The sequence below is a fragment of the Cinclus cinclus genome, chromosome 1 (assembly GCF_963662255.1).
Source record: "Cinclus cinclus chromosome 1, bCinCin1.1, whole genome shotgun sequence".
Taxonomy (NCBI): Eukaryota; Metazoa; Chordata; class Aves; order Passeriformes; family Cinclidae; genus Cinclus; species Cinclus cinclus.
The window spans coordinates 34,944,519-34,962,241 of record NC_085046.1 but is presented as its reverse complement, the minus strand read 5'-3'; the positions used below and the strand labels follow the sequence as shown (position 1 = coordinate 34,962,241).

The following is a 17,723-nucleotide window of genomic DNA, read 5'->3' as shown; positions in this document are numbered from 1 at the left end:
ACCAGGACACAGCAGAGAGTATTTTCTAGCAGGGCCCTTTGAAGTGTTAGAAGCCTCATAGATGGAGTATAATTCACTTTCAATTCTAGAAATTCCATGCTGGAGAACACAGCTGGTCAGCAGATTAAGGAATGAACCTCCCAAAGCCATCTGGTGTGTCAGGCGATGCTGTACTGCGACATACCATGTCTTTGTGAGGGCTAATGCGGAGAATCTCCTGTCCCAGACATAAGATTTGGGATGTGCAATTTCAGAAACTGACTAATAGCATATACAGAGCTTGTCGGTGTGATAGATTATTCTCTGCTGTAATTAAAAATTTGGATGCTGGGTGTCCCCTGGCAGTTTTGCTCTTTTGAGATCAAGTGTGGCTGTTCCGTGGGCATTATGGGAGTGTTCCCAACCAAGCTGAAAGTGGAAGAATATGGGGAAGAAGCAACTTTCTGAAGGAAGAATGTTGAGGCATTAGGCAAGCCTTGCAAAGGTCTTACCTATTGAGAGAAAGAGCAGAGCTGGCCACCTTGATTTTCTCCTCCTTCCATTTGAATAACTGCCAGTATATATCTTGCCTCATGCTTTCTGGGACATAATAGGTATGGGTAGATAAAGTCATGGAATCAATGAAAGGACTGGAAGCTGGGGGATCTGTAGGCACTTGCACAGTGTTGTACCCAGAAGACCATGTGTTAAACCCTGTTGGAATTCACCCTTATTTACCAATAACATGGAACAATGCTGTGGCAGAGAAAGGGACTGTAAAATGGGGAAGGAGAGAGTTCAGTGGTGACAGAAGATGTCCAAGAGCCAGTAAAAGTTTCTTTCTGAGTGTTACGAAGTATAATTGTTACAGAGATATTTATGGAGCAGTGAAATTACTCATTATGTAAAAGATTGGGCCTTTTTGGTGTACATTCAGCTCTGATCTACATTAACATTTTCTATTTGCTACTTCCGTTTCTACCAAGGCAGTGGAAGAAGCCCTGATAGGCAGCATGGCATAAATGTATATAGTGGATCCTTATTTTAAATTTGTATCAGATTTGGTTATCTGGATGAGCTTTGGAGTTATTCTGATGTGATCTGAACTGAATGTAAATTTATTGTGCTGTATTCTAATTTAGAAGAAAAGGAAACAAACAAAGGAATCCCAGCCACAGCAAAAGAATGCTTTTATAGAAAGGGAGACATGTAGAATGTATCGATGCCCTTTAGAAAGAAAACCTTTCTAAATGAAAAGGTAAAGGGTTGCTGTTTAACCATTAACACAAAAGAGAGGGGTTGGCACACCTCTTAGCAGGGAAAGTGCTGCCTTTTTAATTGCTAAGGCTAATAGAGAAAACAAGCTGAACAGTGTGATGCACCCAGTATGTGTGTAAAATGTCAGTTTGTAGAAGATGTAAAGCTCGCAGCTGTCACAGTATGTGGTCCAGCCAAGCAGCAGACAGGATGTAATAGCTCTGAGTAATTTAACTCTTTCTTCTCATAGAGCTGTGGTATCCCCTACAAATGACCACAGGCCTTGTTATGACAAAATACTGCACTCATCCTTATCACTTTAGCTCTAAAAATGTCAGGAGCTATTATTTCCACTGTAGTCTCTGAGATCTGGCCCTAAAACTTGTTAGATGGTTTTAATTCTGCTTGTGTAGGCAAATGTGGGTAGACAGTTCTGATTAATCAAAGCCTGCATGATTTCCCTCTCCCCAGCTCTAAGTCTGTCACCTTCCCTTCCCTGTTAACCACGACGGAACAGCTAATACTGTCTTTAAAACAGACTGCTATAACATTTATTTTAGATTGTTGCATTGTACTGCCTCTGAAGCTGTGTTTATTTTGAAAATATTGTCCTTAATTCACACGTATTTTCTCATTGAAAATATTGAGCTGCTGCTTCATCACTTTGTATTTGCTGCTATACTATACCATTGGTGTACTGACATGAATTAAAATCTCAAATATATTGTGGTGTTGCCATTTCCCTGGCAGACTTGAATTAGTTAGTGGTTAGTCCCCACTGTAGGCATGATAAACCTTTTAAAGTACGACATAACAAAAGATTTAAAATTTTATCTCTGCTGAGCCGAGGATGGAAGTTGCCTTAATGTAAGCCTTGGAACAAATTCTCTGGAAATGAGGATTTGATTTGTCTGTAAATCTGATTTAGGTCATGTGTCAGTTAAGCTATGTTCTGCTGTCTCCGGCCATGGGAGAAAGGCATGACCAGGTCAGCCAAGGAGCTGATGGCAGTGGGCATGAAAAGCCCAGGGGACCCATGTGTGTGACCCTCTTTACCACTCAAAGTACAGATGTGCTGCCTGGGCATAATATTTCAGCAATGTCTGTTGCTGAATTCTTGTTTCTTTTTAAGAAGAGCTGAACAAAAATCTTCAGGAGCCCTCTTATCTTTCAGTAATTTTGTAATTCTTGTTTCATTCCTTTATATAAGATACGAAATCCACATATATATATATTTTTATTTTTGTCTGTTGAACTCAGTAGACATAGGTTAAAAATAGATTAAAATCCACTTAATTAAAATACATAGGGTAATATTTTAATTGCTTTTTATGATTAATGTAGTAACAAAATCTAGCAATATGAACTTGGCATGTCCCTGATAATTTCTTATGGCTTTGGTACCATTGAACATACGGCAAGGTGAATGCTTCCATGTGAGTAAAGGGCACTTGAAGTAAAGAGACTGAAAAGCACAATATAGATTAAAAAATTGTTTCTAACTGTCACAGCTTTCTAAAAGTTAGTTCTCTGCTCACCCATAAAATCTTCAAGGCAAAAGTGGACATCCCAGATCTAAACTTCCCACTTAAGAACAAGCTGAGAACAAGCATTTCAGTCCTCTTTTATACTTCCTCTAAAACCATGCAGGTTTTGTTTGCCCAGCAGCTGACTCCAGCTAGGCAGTAGTGCCCTGGACAGTACATCTGTGTGAGGATGTTGAGGGCTGTGGGACTGGGTGATGGGACCCCAGAAGCCACACACAGGGTGAGGGGCAGCACAGCACTCGCCTTCCTGCTGTGTGAGCCACTGGCAGTGGAGGGGCTAGGCTTCAGCTGTGGTGCTTGCATGGAAATTGTTTATTACTTCCATAACTGGGGAGTGGTGCACAAAGCCTTTTGGTAAAAACCACATGTTGCTTGGAAATAAATTATAACCAAATAGAATTGTGTCGGGGAAGCTGCTTGGGGGTGATTAAGCTGTGTGTGTAGAGCACACTGGGGTGTATAAGTTCTCAGGTAGTGTTTTTTTATGTTGTTTTGTCCCCCCTAGAGGAAAATTGATGACAAACAGTAAAATCAGTGCTCACCTTAAGGTATGCTTTAAGTGTTGCAGGAATTGTGAAAGTAAAAATGTCATAAATATTGAAGAAACTGTACTGATGGATTGCTAGATCACATTTATTTCTCGTGTTTCGTGGACAGTTACATGGAGCTGTTTCATAATTTGTACATTGTCTGTGCAGTCTGAGTTCAACACATTTCATAGGATGTTTCCTGTGTGAAGAACTCGCTGTGTCAACACATTCACGTTGTCCAGCTTTTGCTGCTGGACCCTGTCCTTCTATAAGTGCAGAATTGTGTTGGTCTGCAAATGTACTTCTGTGTTACAGGTGCAGGCAGTATCAAGAGCACTCTGATGTTTCTATTATTTTATATGCATGCTAGAAAATAGGATTTGCATCCACAGACATGAGAGAAGCAGGCATTTTGAGCACAGAAGGGATTTTTGGTTGTTGTTTTCATTTTACTCTAGATGTGGAGCCAGCTGTGAATGCTACTCAGCAGCCTGTGTGTGCACTGAAATTGTGACTGGATACATTCAAATGAAACTCTCTCTTAACAAGATGCTGCCTCATATAGTGCTACAGCCTTATTATACCATCCAAAATATTTCACATTGCAGGAATTCACACATATATTTTATTAATATGTATAAATTAATAATTGTAAATAACTCGAAATTACATATGCCCTGAATATTGAGGGAAACGACTGCCTGTGGATTTTTTAATATTTTTTTCTTTTTCTATTACCATTCCACTGAGGTCCCCATTTGGCAGCTACTCATTGTTGGTCAGTGACACAGCTGCTTCTCAAAGTTACTGATGGTGGTTTCCAAGAATGCAGGAGCCATCCCACAGCCTTCTGCTCCACAGCTAATGGATGTGTAGCAAGTGTCTGCCAGCCAGGTGCTGTGGTGTGTTACATATGGAAATTCAGGAGCAGCTCAGTACTAGAAGAACAAAGTCCAACTCTTTTCTTGCTGAAGCTCTTGTGAAACTTCACTTTTTCTTCCAATAAATGTTTTTAATGGTTCAGTACTGCTACACTGTCATCAGAAATTGCTTCTTGGAAGAAGTCTGAAAAAGGAAAAGGCAAATAGTTCACAAAATTAAGAGCTTGAATTTAGTCCCCCTGTCAGCTGTGTTGCTGCAAACATTTTATGTTTTATGACTTTTACTGGGTCATTCTTGCACAGTCCAGATACTCAGTTTCTCTCATTGCACTTTCTTTCTTTTCCACTACGGTGCAAGTCCTGCCTTTGCCACTTCCATTTCCTCCCTTCAGTGCCCAGGGACGGAAAAGCTTTGGCTTTGGCAGAGCCTTGGCTGGGAGTGTGTGGTGCCACCCTCATGGGCTCTCCCCTCTATTTTTTGTGGAGCTGAGTTTGAATGCAGTGCCCATTTTCTGCAACAAACAGTAGGTTACACTTTCAAAGCAACTTGTTTTTTTTCCTACCCATCCTCTTTGCCATCTGTCAGTAGATTTTGGTACGCAGTCTGTTAGGCTTTGCTGATAAAGGTTTTATTAAGATTTATTTAATGGGATTTTCAATCGACCACTCTTTAATCCATGTTGGAAAAAAATATTAAATAGTGACAATCCATAGCTGCCTTGTAACTAAATCACATTCACTTAGCCCAGGAAAGAATGATTTCTGAAGAACTTCTGTCTCACAAGAGCTTAGTAGTTGTCTTGTTTATTATCTTGCTGTGGTTAAAATTGCCGCAGTGCGGGGGGGAAGAAAAATTGTTAATGCAGTTGCTTGTGTGGCTTGCCCTAGATATTATTCTTAAAATTTTTTTATCTTTTTTTTTTGTTTTCCTAATGAGCAGAAGCAACTGTGAAAGGAAAAAATACTGGAAACAAACAATACAACTACAAATAGAAAGAATTCTTTTCATGTGATGCAAGTCAGGGGAAAATCCTAGCTCAGTATGCTCTGGCTTCTTGACACTCAAGGTGTGATCAGAGATTACTTATCATCCACAGGAGAGTGGGAAGCAAGTTAATTAAAATTTTCCACCCTTTCAATGAAATGTCTCCCGGTTTGAGACACATTGTTTGAACACTTCTTTTTCAGGAGAGCTCTGGCATGGCTTTTTCCTACTTCTACTTGTGTTTAAATTCAGTATTTGCTGGTTAGAAAGAGCATTGCATTTCTATTTGAGGGAATGGTGTGTTTGAAATTTCATTTCTATTGTCTCTGATAATAGTAGATAAAATAATTGCTGTATTAAATATAAAAAGAGTACAAGCTGACTCTTTTCCTCTGCACCCATCCCCCCAGTGTATTGTTTGTTTAGAAGCATTTTTGCTTTGACACCAATTAAAGGTCTGTATAACTGTGACTCCTGCTGGTACACAAACTCCAGTCGTGGGATAGAATTGCAGCTGATGATTCAGGAGGGGGAGGGAGAAGTAATTTCATGTGGTCTTAAAAACAGCTTCAATTATCTGTGTCTGCAAGTCAGGAGTTTGAAGCCCATGTGTATTAACCTGTTTATTTTGGAGTGACTCCTTCCTCTTGTCTGTCATCTTCAAACTCAGCCAGTTACTGGGTATAGTCTATTCCCCAAGGACCTGGAGATGAGGTGCAGTGTCTGATTCCAGCAAAGCATCGTGGAGTTGGAGGGATCTCGGGAAAGGGCCTGAGGAGCTCAGAGGAGGGGGCACCTCTGCATCATGTACACACCTCTTGCCTCCAGACAGCCCAACAGGCACACTGGGGTTTTGGCTGCCAGCACATGGGAAAAATAGGATGTCACCTTTTTGTAACAACTGTGTAGAACTCTTTAAATAGGTTGGTTGTTTTCAAATTTTTTACATTGCCAAAGTTTTAAAAAAAGCTATTTTTTTTTTTTTTTTTTTTTTTTTAGGCCTAATTGACTTAAATTTATTTTCTGATAACTCTACCCTTTTTGAATGTGTTTACCTCCTTGTTTCCTTTCTGCACCACTGGGTTGTGAAATACACCATCATCTGCTGCAGATGATGCTTAATCCTGACAAGTCAGACAGGTCCAAAGCCAGCCCCGTCTCGCTGCTCAGAGCCTGCAGAGACAGGGGGCTGTGGCAGGAGTGATGGCGTGTCCCTGAAACAATTTGGCCTCTACAGCAGCCAAATGAGCTCTGCATGGTATTGATGTCCTTCCTCATTGCTGTAATCTCTCTCTGATTTCTGACATTTGTTGCACATCCTGATGCAAGAAGAAGGTTCTCCCTGCTAATAACCCACCTTAGGCCATGAATTCAAAATAGAAATACTCTTTACAACACCAGATGTTCCTGAGGGCACAGACAAGCTCTGCTGTGCCAGTCTTTCCTGATCTGCTTCCCTCCTCTAAATGAGTGAGCTCCTTCTGGTTTTTCCTCTGCAAACACTGTTTGATGGAGGGAATGTTTTGGACAGGTCCTTTTATGTGGCACCTTATGAAAAGCTTGTGATGGTGGATGCTCTGACCTTATTCTTAATCATCATGTTGCATATTTTCATCTTTATTTTTTGAAGGCGTTGTTGACCAATCTCATAAACCTCAGTGTGTTATTAATATGTCTGTTTGAGAAATTACAGCTTAAAGGCATCTAAGATATGTCATGATTTTTTTATTATCCTTGGAAACTCTACTTTAAAAACTGGAAAGAGTGCACAAGTGTCTGTCTTCCAGAGGGAAATGGGAGTCAAAGGAGACTCTGAATCTACCACGATCACAGCTGCAGGATAAGTCCTTGTTGTTCCAGTGGATGCAAGTTAAGGGCCATGTGGTATCACCCCCCTCTTGCAGGGTGTCTCATTCCTCTCCCAGTTACAAATTCCAGTTTGTACAGGGTGATGTTTTCAAGTAGCCTCTCTAAGCCCCCACAGGCCTCTGTACAGAACTTACATTAGTAGTGTTCTCTTGCAGGCACTTTGTGGGGTAGAGATTTAAAACATTCTTCTTTTAAGCAGGACTGATACAGCTTCTTCAGCTATTTGCACTTGTAGTCATGTCCGGGTTTTTAATAGGTATAGTCGGGCAGCCATTCAGTTACAAAGATATAAGTGACCTAAATTACATTCGTTAGAAGAAAGGAACAGCTGAGATTGGAATTCACTGAAATACCTTGAAATAACTACAGCAGGATTTGGATTAGTTCTGATCAAATGACTGTTTCATTACTGTGGAATCAATGGATTTTTTGGAGCTGGAAAACTATTGTGCCTTCCCCAGTGTTACGAATTGGCAGTTAATGCTCCTTACATGCACATGAAACCAGTGTAAGTGCCTGAGCTTTTTGGCAAATGTAATTGTTATTCCAATCAAATTTAGTTACATTTGTAGAGACTAGTAGTTACCATTTGTCTGCTTTGTGTTTATTAAAATTAAAAAACAGTAAATATGCTGTAGCATCTATTCATTAAATTACAGTCAGTCTTGGCAATTAGACACCTCACTGAAATAATCTTTGTGAAACCACCAGTGGTTCTTTCTGTGTGGATTGCCGGGTCTGCCTTTTAGTTGAAAGGGAATGAGCAAGGCTCTGCTGGGTGCATGTGCAGCAGGAGCCAGACTCCTGCACTGAAAGGCAAAGCTTTTTGTCTCGCCCACAGATTTCCTGATTCAAAATAAGAAGGCAGCAATGCAAATTTGTGGGCGATAAATTTTTTTGTTGTTGGCTATTTTCCTTTTGATCCATCATGGTAGAGTAACACGACTGATTTCAGTGCAGATACTCAGGATTTGCTGAAGGTTAGACAAGTGCAGAATCTGAGCATGGCAATGCTGTCATTTTTTAACATACTTGAACGTAATTTTTTCTTGGGAGAGATAATTGATAACATACAGTGAATTTATCCTGTTCAGATCTGGAACAATCTAAAGCTAGATGGATGAGTCAGGCAGTGTAAGAACAAGATCACAGATGTTTACCATTTTAAAACAAACTCCTTTAACCATTTGGGATGTATGGGCGGTCAATCATTTGTCTCATGGTTTTGAATGTTTTCCTTCCTGCCTAGCTGAACATAAAACATGACCCACTTCAATGCAAAACCCCTTTCTCCCTCTGAGAAAACCCACACATGTATTCTTTCCTTTTTTTTCTTTTTTTTTCTTTTTTTTTTTTTTTTTTTTTTTTTTTTTTGTGTCAAGCTGAATGTCGCAATCCCAAGTGATGATGCCAACTGTTGCTTTTCCTTCCCCAGGGAGTTGAAGTGCAGACAGATTACGTTCCGCTGCTGAATTCCCTTGCCGTGTACGGCTGGCAGCTGACGTGCGTGCTTCCTACTCCCATTGTGAAGACAAACAGGTAGGGAGGGGTGGGTGCTGCTTTTGGGCCAGGGAAGTTGCTGTACAAGCACCACAGTCTGCACAGGCAATTCCCTGTATGGTCAGTGTGGATTTTCTTGCAAAGCCTGCTGCAGCTGTTCTTGGGGTTTTCCGAGCATCACAAGCCACATGTGGCAGGAAGCACATGTCTGGTGGGCAGAAGGACTGCAAGGTGGCAATATGGTTTTTGCATGAATTTTTTGGGTGTTGTTTCTGCCTCTCTGCAAACTCCATGACTGTAAAATTCCTGCTCTGGATCTTTCAATAAAGTCCTTTAGAGCAAAGACAAAATGCATTATAATGTTTGGATTGAGATGTTGTCTGTCATTCTTAATAGATGTCTGTCTAATGCTGCTGATAGGGTCTAGCTGAGCAGAACCCTGTGAGATTAGTGTGTTGCTGCACTGGTAGCCTTGCATGCAGCTACATAATAATTCTGTGGTCTACTTTGCTATTTATATCCTGAGTTTCTAGATGTAACTGCAAATCACTTAAAAATAATCTTGAAAACTGGTGAAAAACAATCATACCTCTTGGTAATCATGAAGATGGTGCTTTCTGAATTTTCACTGGTCAGGAATATATTTATATGTACATATACACCAATATAATCAATCATGATTTTTTATCTTAAAAGAGTAAAAATATACACAGCTCTTAATGAGATTTGGATGAAGACTACTCCTACACATAAAAACCTAAAAAGTAAAAGGCCATGTGTATTGAGGGAGAAATTGTATTTAAGTTTCACGTAAATGTTTAAATATAAGAATGGATAGAAAATCACAGTTGTTATTTGTAATCCCTGACTCTTAAAGATATATATATATATATATATATATATAAAAAATTTTCTTTCTCTTCCAACTTTCTGTGTCCCACTAATACCTTGAGTAACAAAGATCAGTGTGAAAGGGCACTCACCTGGCGGTTGTTCCTCCTGCCATGTTGCAGACCTGCAGGGGTGCACCCAGCCCCATTCCAGATCAGTGCCCCAGGAGGGAGGGAAGGAACACTCTGGTGTTGCTGAGACACAGGCACTGACACTCTTAGATTTCTTCCGTTTTTGTTCCAAACAATTTATTCTGTGTTTACATACTAGTGCTAAAACATTCAGCAAAACTATGTCAGAGGCTGACAGACTCTCTCAGTCTAAACATTCCCCTCTCCCTGCCCCCCAAAATACCAGGCTGCTCAGAGACACCAGGAACAGGCAATGTGAGGATTAGTCTACATTTCTGTTCTTCTTTGACCTGCAGAACTAAGTGACTGAGATGGATTTTTGCTTTGAATGATGCTGGATGTGAATTTAATTCATTCTCAGGAGTGTGCATTTGTTTCTTTTCAGGGAGGGGAATTTGTCTACAAAGCAAATTGTATTTCTTCAGAGACCTTCTTTGCCCCAGAAAGCAAAGAAGAAAGAATCTAAGGTAAATAACGTTGAGTTTCTGGTTTCTTTGGGTTTTGCTGGTGGTATTTTTATATTGGAATTGATTTCCCATAGAAGTAAAATGGCCTATTCAGTGTTTCTGTGATACAGTAGCTAGACACAAGGAATGGAACTGTTCAAATGAAAGAAACAAAAAATGCTCAAATGATGTCAAAGCTCCTAGGTTTCATTCACAGTAGCATAAGAAATGCAGATTTTTCTTCATGTAAACCAGCCATAAACCTCAATTTAGACCTAAAATTCTCTTATGTTCAGTGCCTGTAAGGTAAAACCAGTATTCTTTCTCTCACCCATTTCCTGTATTTTCTGTTTAAACTTCTCCCTCGTTCTCTCTCTCTCGTGTTCTCTCTCTCTGTTTTGGTAGAACCTGGCACAATGTAGGCCTGATCTTGGCTGGTGTTTCTATTGTGTGAATATTAATTAATTCTGCTGCAGTTTACCCAAGAAAAGCCTCTAGAATCTAGCGAAATTATCCAACAGCATAGCTGACAGCTAATGATGCACGGAAGTGGATATGTGTATGTATTCCCACTTCCTGCAGTGGTCAATTTACCTTGCCCTTTCAGTATGCAAGGGATCAGGAAAGCCAGATGAAGTATGGAAAAGATCTCTGGAACCACGTGGTGATGAGGTTGCTGACTAATGCAGCCTCGGTTTTTTTGTGCTTTGGTGAGTGCTGCCAGCCCAGTGTTACCTGCAGGAGTGGGTGCTTGAGGCCATGCAGAGCTGAGCTGCAGCAGGAGATCGGTAATGCTGAGCAGGGCTGAGCACCAGGAGCATTTTACCCAACAGTTTAGATAATTGCAGATAGTTTTCATCTGTGAAGCCCTCACTGTTTTGGTGCTTGGTTCAGTGGTTTTTTTGATACAGTGCATACCAGGGGAGTGTTTGAACTGACTGAAGCAGGAGAGAACTGCTGGGAGTGTGACTGGTTTAGGATTTACCTTCTTTCATTAGCAAAGCTGGAGCCCAGAATAGTGTGTGAACTTGTTACAAAACCCATTTTCCTTGTTTTCTCTCTTTGTTTTCAAGTGATTAAGGGGATCTTGGGATGAATGTTAGAGTGCCTGTATTTGGTCATTCTTTTCCTACCACTGTGTGTGGTTTTAGTGGAAGGGATGGGAACCCATATGTGGTTGTTCATCCTCAAACAGAGAAAGAAATATGATGCTGATTTCTTGTATTATAATAACACATACATACCATCCAGATGACATAAAACTTTGTTTGAGTTTTTTTCATTCCGGGTTATAAAAACTTATTTAACAATGTCTGGTTGACAAAAACAAAGGACTCACTCGTTGGCAGTGTTAAGTATACAGGCATATTTGAGGGCAAGAATCACTGCAGCACATTTTCATATCAAATGTCAAGGAAGGATGACATACCTTGATTATATTTCTGTAAAGGGGTGTAAGACTGGTTCAGTGTCCATAAGTGACATCAAAGATGCCAACCCAAGCGTTTAATTAAAAGTTGCTGAATATTCTGCACATACAACATCCCAGGCTCTCAGGGATTTTTTTTTTTTTAATTTAAGCTATAACATGTCTGAAATGTTTAGATAACCCTCAGAGGAAGGAAGTAGCATGATAACATTAAAAAGATATTGCATTGATGGAAAATGTTCTGTCCTATCTTTGCACATCAATGAACTGCTGTTCAAGGTAGTCAGAGGAACAGAAATGGAAATATGCAAGGAGTGGTACAGCTTCTCTCTTCAGTGAAAAGTCTTCTAGTGTAATGTTCAACCAGGGATGAGGTAATTGTGTTCATTCACTTTATACAAAACTGATGCTTATTTCAGCAGAAACTGGCTGAATGCATTTTTGTGAAATAATGGTGTAAGTACCTGACTGAGTACATGTAGGCACACACACCTCCTACAGCTGGATCTTTGTCACATTTTGGGCCCTGATCTTACCTTCTGTCAAAGAGAGCTTTGAGTTAAGTAGAGTAGTGGGTGCCCAGCACTTCTGCAAATCAAAGAGGAAAAACATCAGGTGTCTGAATTTTAAGCAGCTAAGCTCTAGAACTGAGATGTTATCATTCCTCTTTCTCTAAATTGAAGTGCTATTGAAGAGAAAGATAACTTCCTTTAAGTAAAACTGAGAAGAGTTTTGTAAAAGCCAGTTTCTTTCTTTTTTTTCCCCTTCTCCTTTTGCATTAACTTCTGGCTACCAGGAGGAAAGAAAATTGTTCCAGCTTTGTAATCTAATACTAAGTTTTGAATGGCTTTTTGATTAAGGAATAAATAGCTAGATCAAAAGTTTATGAATACAAAATCTTTTGGCCAACTTCAGCACAGACCCAATTTCACTGGAGAAAATGGCTTTTTTTAACATGGCTGCGTTTGCTGAGCATCCTGATGAGATTATTTATGCCATCCAAATACTGCTTTCTAACCTGTTCTTGAGCTTCCATCAGCAACTGACACTGCTGAAAAAAAGGTTGTGCACATTCAGAGGTACTTAGCAAACTTGGGTAGGATGGCTTAGCAGTGGCTTGGAATCATGGAGCAAGTCCAGAAGTTGGTAAGGGGGCTGGAACACCTCTCCAGAAGACAAGCTGAGGAAGTTGGAGCTGTTCAGCTTGGAGAAGGTTGCATGGAGACCTCACAGCAGCCTTCCAGTGCCTGAAGGGAGGCTGCAAGGAAGTCACCAAGTGACTCTTCGCCAGGAAGTGTAGTGATAGGACAAAAGGTAATGGCTTCAAACTGAAAAAGGGCAGGTTCAGATTAGATGGTAGAAAGAAATTCTTTATTGTGAGGGTGGTGAGAAACTGGCACAGCTTGCCCAGAGACGTTGGTGGGTGCCCCACCCCCTGGCAGTGTTGAAGGCCAGGCTGGATGGAACTTGGAGCAACATGGTCTTCTAGGACAAGTGTCTGCCTGTGGCAAGGTAGTTAGAACTAGATTACCTTTAAGGTCCTTTCAGTCCAAACCTTTCTGTGGTTCTGTGGTCTGTCTTTCCTTGGGAAGCTTGATTTATTTTTTGACAAATGAAGCAGATACAATAGTGATGTATTTGTCAGCCTTTATACACATTATACCTGTCAAGTTAGTATTTCAGGGTACTGCTAGTTCCCTTTTTGTTTTTGGTAGCAGTTAAAACAGCTCTGAAATGGTGGCTGTGGCAAGGGGAGTGCTGCAAGTAGTAGCCTCACGCTTTCTCATCAAAAGACATTCATATAGATGGTTCAGAATGTTTTACTGTTTGGGTATGGTCATGGGTGTGGTTTTAGTTCTGCTGTTAACCTGGTGAAAAACACTGGAATAATGCTATAGGATTGCTTCTTCTGTCTGTACTTACTCAGCTTTGCATGTCTCTTCCACATTGTGTAGAGAGGAACCCACCAGGCACATGCAACAGCAGAAGCAGAAAGCATTGAGCTCTCCTTCCTCTGTGTAACAGATATGTGTGTGGGCAGCAATCATCTTAGGCCATCTGATTTGGTCAGGCAACTTCTTTTAATCTTGGGTCTTTCTGGTCAAACCCTTTAGTCTTGGAATTAAAACTAACTAATCAAAACACGTCTGCTCAGGAAAATAAATGTCCGTGTGAGATTGCTTCTAATGGTCTTTAACATTTGGATCCCTTCTTTGTAGTTTCACTGGAGGTTCTCCAAAGAAGACATGCACAACAGAAAAATGAAGAATTCCACAAAGGCTAAATTAAGTACTAGGGAGAAGCAAAGGGCACAGGAGAAGCAGGAATTTGAAGTCACAGAGAACACGAGAAACTTAGAAGCACAAGTTTCAAGAGCAGCCAAGCCTGATCCAGAGCAGCAGCCAGATGATGTCATAGACTTGGGAGACGAGGTATCCGGGACCAATGACAGAGGTGCCCAGCAGGATGGGGCATCAGCGGAGACGTGTCCTGCCAGCTGTGACACTGGTGACAATGCTGGGCAGGTCTGCCTCAGCCAGGGCGTGCCCGGCTGCCCCGCGGGGGAGGCTGCAGAGGGCGGGGGCTGCGTGCCGGGGCCGGATGGCTGCAGCAGCGATGGGGCAGCACTGGACGTGGACTGCTCCTGCGAATAAGAACTGCTTTTCAGGAACACTGTGAGTGGCTGATACTTTGCAAAGACAAAAGAAGATTTTGGTAATCCCTACCACTAACTCCACTGCTCAACTCAGCATTTCTTTTGCATTTCTTTGACTTACTTTGCTCCTCAGCACTCTGGTATCTTAAATGTTTTAAGTATCTACAGGGCCCAGACTTTCCAGCATATAGAAACTGCAAAATTCGTTTCACTGTACATACTGGGAAATGCTCTCCTAGAGCTACACTTTAAATGAAAAAGCAGGAAGGGACAGAAATACTTTTTTCCATGACCAAGCTTAGCAAGCCAGCTTTGAGCCTGGGTCAGGGCCAGTGTTCTGTTAGGTCAGATTTTACTATGTAATACTTTCTTGTCCATGTAACTTTTCTGGAGAAGTTACTGTGCCAGATGTTATTTTGTCACTAGGCTTGTAGTGTCATAAAAATTATATTTGGACTTAAAGGGGTTGAAACTGAAGTTGGAAAGCTTAGATAAGATGGCTGTCATCCATATATTTCTCCAGGAGCACACTCACCGACAGTACTCTCTTCTGAGTTTTATTAACCCTTACAGATCTTTAAGCAGTAAGTAAATCGTGTACCTGTTCAGGCACAGTGGGTAAGCAAACTCCATGGTGAATCTGTGAGGCGGATAATTACAGTACAAAATGCAATTTCCTATTTGGTCTTTGCCAATCAACAGTTCATCAGTAGCTGTGGGGGCTTCAGAAGACAGAAAAACAGGAAACAAAAAGGCAGGTAAAAAGTACTTCTGTCAGTGGTTATCCACACTGAAATTGGAATTCGATGTTACCTCCTGACCTTTTTCAGGTGGCTCTGCACCACTTCCTCACTGTTACGAAATACCTTGTGGTAAAGAAATGAAAATGTACACAGGGGTCCGTGGCCAACAAATGTCACTAAATGGACCTTCCAAAATGAAAACTCCTCAACAGACCCTTTTTCATACAAGTAACCATATTCTGGGACTGATACCTAATGGAATTCTGTAAAATTACCAAATTTTAATGTTTGAAGCTACATAAAAATACTTAAAAGTGAATGTACATGTAATATAGTTTCTGTGCCAATGTTCTCCAAGTACTTCAGTATTTTTACAAATGTAGGAAGGAATGGTTTCTCTCTTCTTAACCACCTTCATCCTTATTTAGAAGTGGTCAAGTAATCTGGTAACAAGGTGAGAAAAACATTGTAAATTCCCCTGCTTTTCTTGTTTTAAAGCAAGAGGTAGAACTCTGTAAGTGATTTGCTGTTTGTTCCCTTGACTGATTTGTGCTTGGTAATTTTCCTCAGTCTTCAAATCAAAATGCTGTAAAAAGGACTATGTTCTTTATCAGATGTGCACCTAGAGTGGTTCAAAAGCATCTTTCATGCCTAAAAATTACTCAGTTGGCAAAACATTGCAGAGAAGGAAAAAATTACATCACTTAAACATTCATTGAATTGGGGTGAAGGCACTCAAGTTTAAAGCATTTGATTTCACACGCACAAAGCACAGTGGTAGATTTGTCATTGATTAAAGAGTGTTTTATTCTGAATTCAGTGGTTTAACTACAGGACTGTAAGTAACTTCAGTTTCTGATGCTCTGATGCTATTTTTAATTGTTTCATTTGGTATTTTGAGATTACTGGGGTTCCAGTCACCTCAAAAATAGGTTGCTGCAGTTGTTCTGCTTAAATACAAGGTCTCTGCTTTGTACAATTTTAAGTTCCTGTTTGCAGATTTTAATAGCATAAGATCCTTTTATTGGTGGTTTTTATCTCAAGGACCAGCTTTGTATTAATCTTCTTTAAAAATTCACTATATTTAATGAACGTTTTGCTAGTAGAAAGTGTTGCAGTAGAAAGACCTCTCCAAATACTTTTTAATAGAAAACGTTTATTGGATTGCAGTTTGACCTTGTTTCACTGAATTCCAGCTGCTTACAAAACTAAAGAGAAATAAAGGTCATGAGGAGATTCCTTATTTGTGGTGTTTGCACAAATGCCAGTTACTCGTCCCCAGAAGGAGGAACTCAGTTCTCTAAGTGGTGATGAGGGGAAGCTCCTTACTACTGAAATAGCAGTAGTTACTGGTGCTACAGGGTTTTCCTTTCCCAGCAGAGCATGGAAGGGCTTGTGGGGAAGTTGCACCTGTCTAAGTGAAGGCTTGATTTAAAACTTTGTTCCCCTAAAAGCTGGGTTATGGTTGGGAAGAGTCAAAGAGAACTTGCATGTTTTTTCAGTTTCAAGAGGGCAGCTGGTTTGGGGTTTATAATCTCATAACCAGTTCTAGTTTGTGACTTTGAATTACTCTGAGCTGGTTCAGCTGAAGTTGTGCATGTGCTTGTTCCCATCCCAAGGAGAGTGAGAGAGCCTAAATCATCTCTCAGACAGATGATCCAGATGTGATGAGGGCTGGGGAAGGCAGGTCTGTGGTGCAGCAGCAAGGCTGCACAGCTGTTACCTGAATTTTATCTTAGCTGCCTTTGCCATTTTGGGCCTGAAAAAGCAGGACCACAGGAGTGGCTGGGGAAGTGAAAGACAGCAGTCAGCAAGTGGTCATCTGAACAAGCCCAAACAAGCCCCAGCTGTCACACAGGAGAAGTTCAAAGGAGAAAATCCAGCTCAGGCATTGGAATGGGCTGCCCGAGGCAGTGGTGGTGAGGCAAATGGTGGAGGTGGAGTTGCCATCCCTGGAGGTGTTTAAGGAAAGACTGGATGAGGCAAATGAGGAATGTCAAAGAGGAGTGGCTGAATTAAATGAAAGATGGAAAAGGGTTTTAAAATTACAACAAACAGCAGGGAGCAGGGGCAGAGGGGTACAACTATGATGGGTAGGGTGTCCAAACTCTTGAAGGATCATAATGAAAATAGGTATGTTAAGAGGGGTTAAGTGCACAGACAATGGGACTGGTACTTCAACTTGCATTATGTCTTTGATTATGGGATCTGTGCACTTGAAAACAGTATAAATGAAATAGCCCGAAGTAGCTTTAATATATGTGTGGAAATGAAGCTAAGTACAAAACAATATACCCATTTCTCCCTAATTTGGCTGTTCTGTCAGCCTTGATTTCTGAGGTGAGCAGAGGAAAGGCTCTGCATTTGGATACCCTACTTTCTCTTTGTAGTTGCTGTGACTCTACATTTGCCTCAGGGAGCCAATTATAGGGCAGAAATGAAGCATGATCAGCCTTTCATGCAGGAATTTCATCCTCACAGAACTGAAGAGTATAAGAAGAGCAGATACTAATTTCTTGCTGATAAATGTTTCTCAAAAGTATGAGGAATGCCAGCAAACAACATGCCTATGAATTGTAGTTGTAGACACAATGTAGATACATCTCTGAGGCTGTTACTGAAGATGGTCCTTGCCAAAGCCTCCATCCTCAGGAAGGTGCCTGTGGTGCTGGATGTGGCAGCTGACTCTAATCAGTACCTTACCCACACACTGAAGGGGGAAAAAAGGCTTTTCAATTTTAATTGCTTTCTGTTACTCACCTATAAAAGCACCCTACCCTAACTAAAATGATGTAATGATAACTGCATAGCCGCTCTTTTCCCAGCTAATTGATGCAAAAACTATAGGAATGTTTGATACTCATTACCAGATGAGCACA

At 40.8% G+C, this 17,723-nt stretch overlaps 1 protein-coding gene across 1 annotated transcript in view; it reads left to right on the top strand.

The window, feature by feature from the left end:
* The window catches only part of RFTN1 (raftlin, lipid raft linker 1), a 79,085-nt gene extending 64,986 nt beyond the window's left edge, over window positions 1–14,099 (top strand). The window contains exons 7-9 of the mRNA XM_062496163.1: window positions 8,484–8,587; window positions 9,956–10,037; window positions 13,665–14,099. Coding sequence (XP_062352147.1) covers window positions 8,484–8,587; window positions 9,956–10,037; window positions 13,665–14,099 — 621 coding nt within the window. The remainder of the gene's footprint in view (window positions 1–8,483; window positions 8,588–9,955; window positions 10,038–13,664) is intronic.
* The last annotated feature ends 3,624 nt before the right edge of the window (window positions 14,100–17,723 follow it).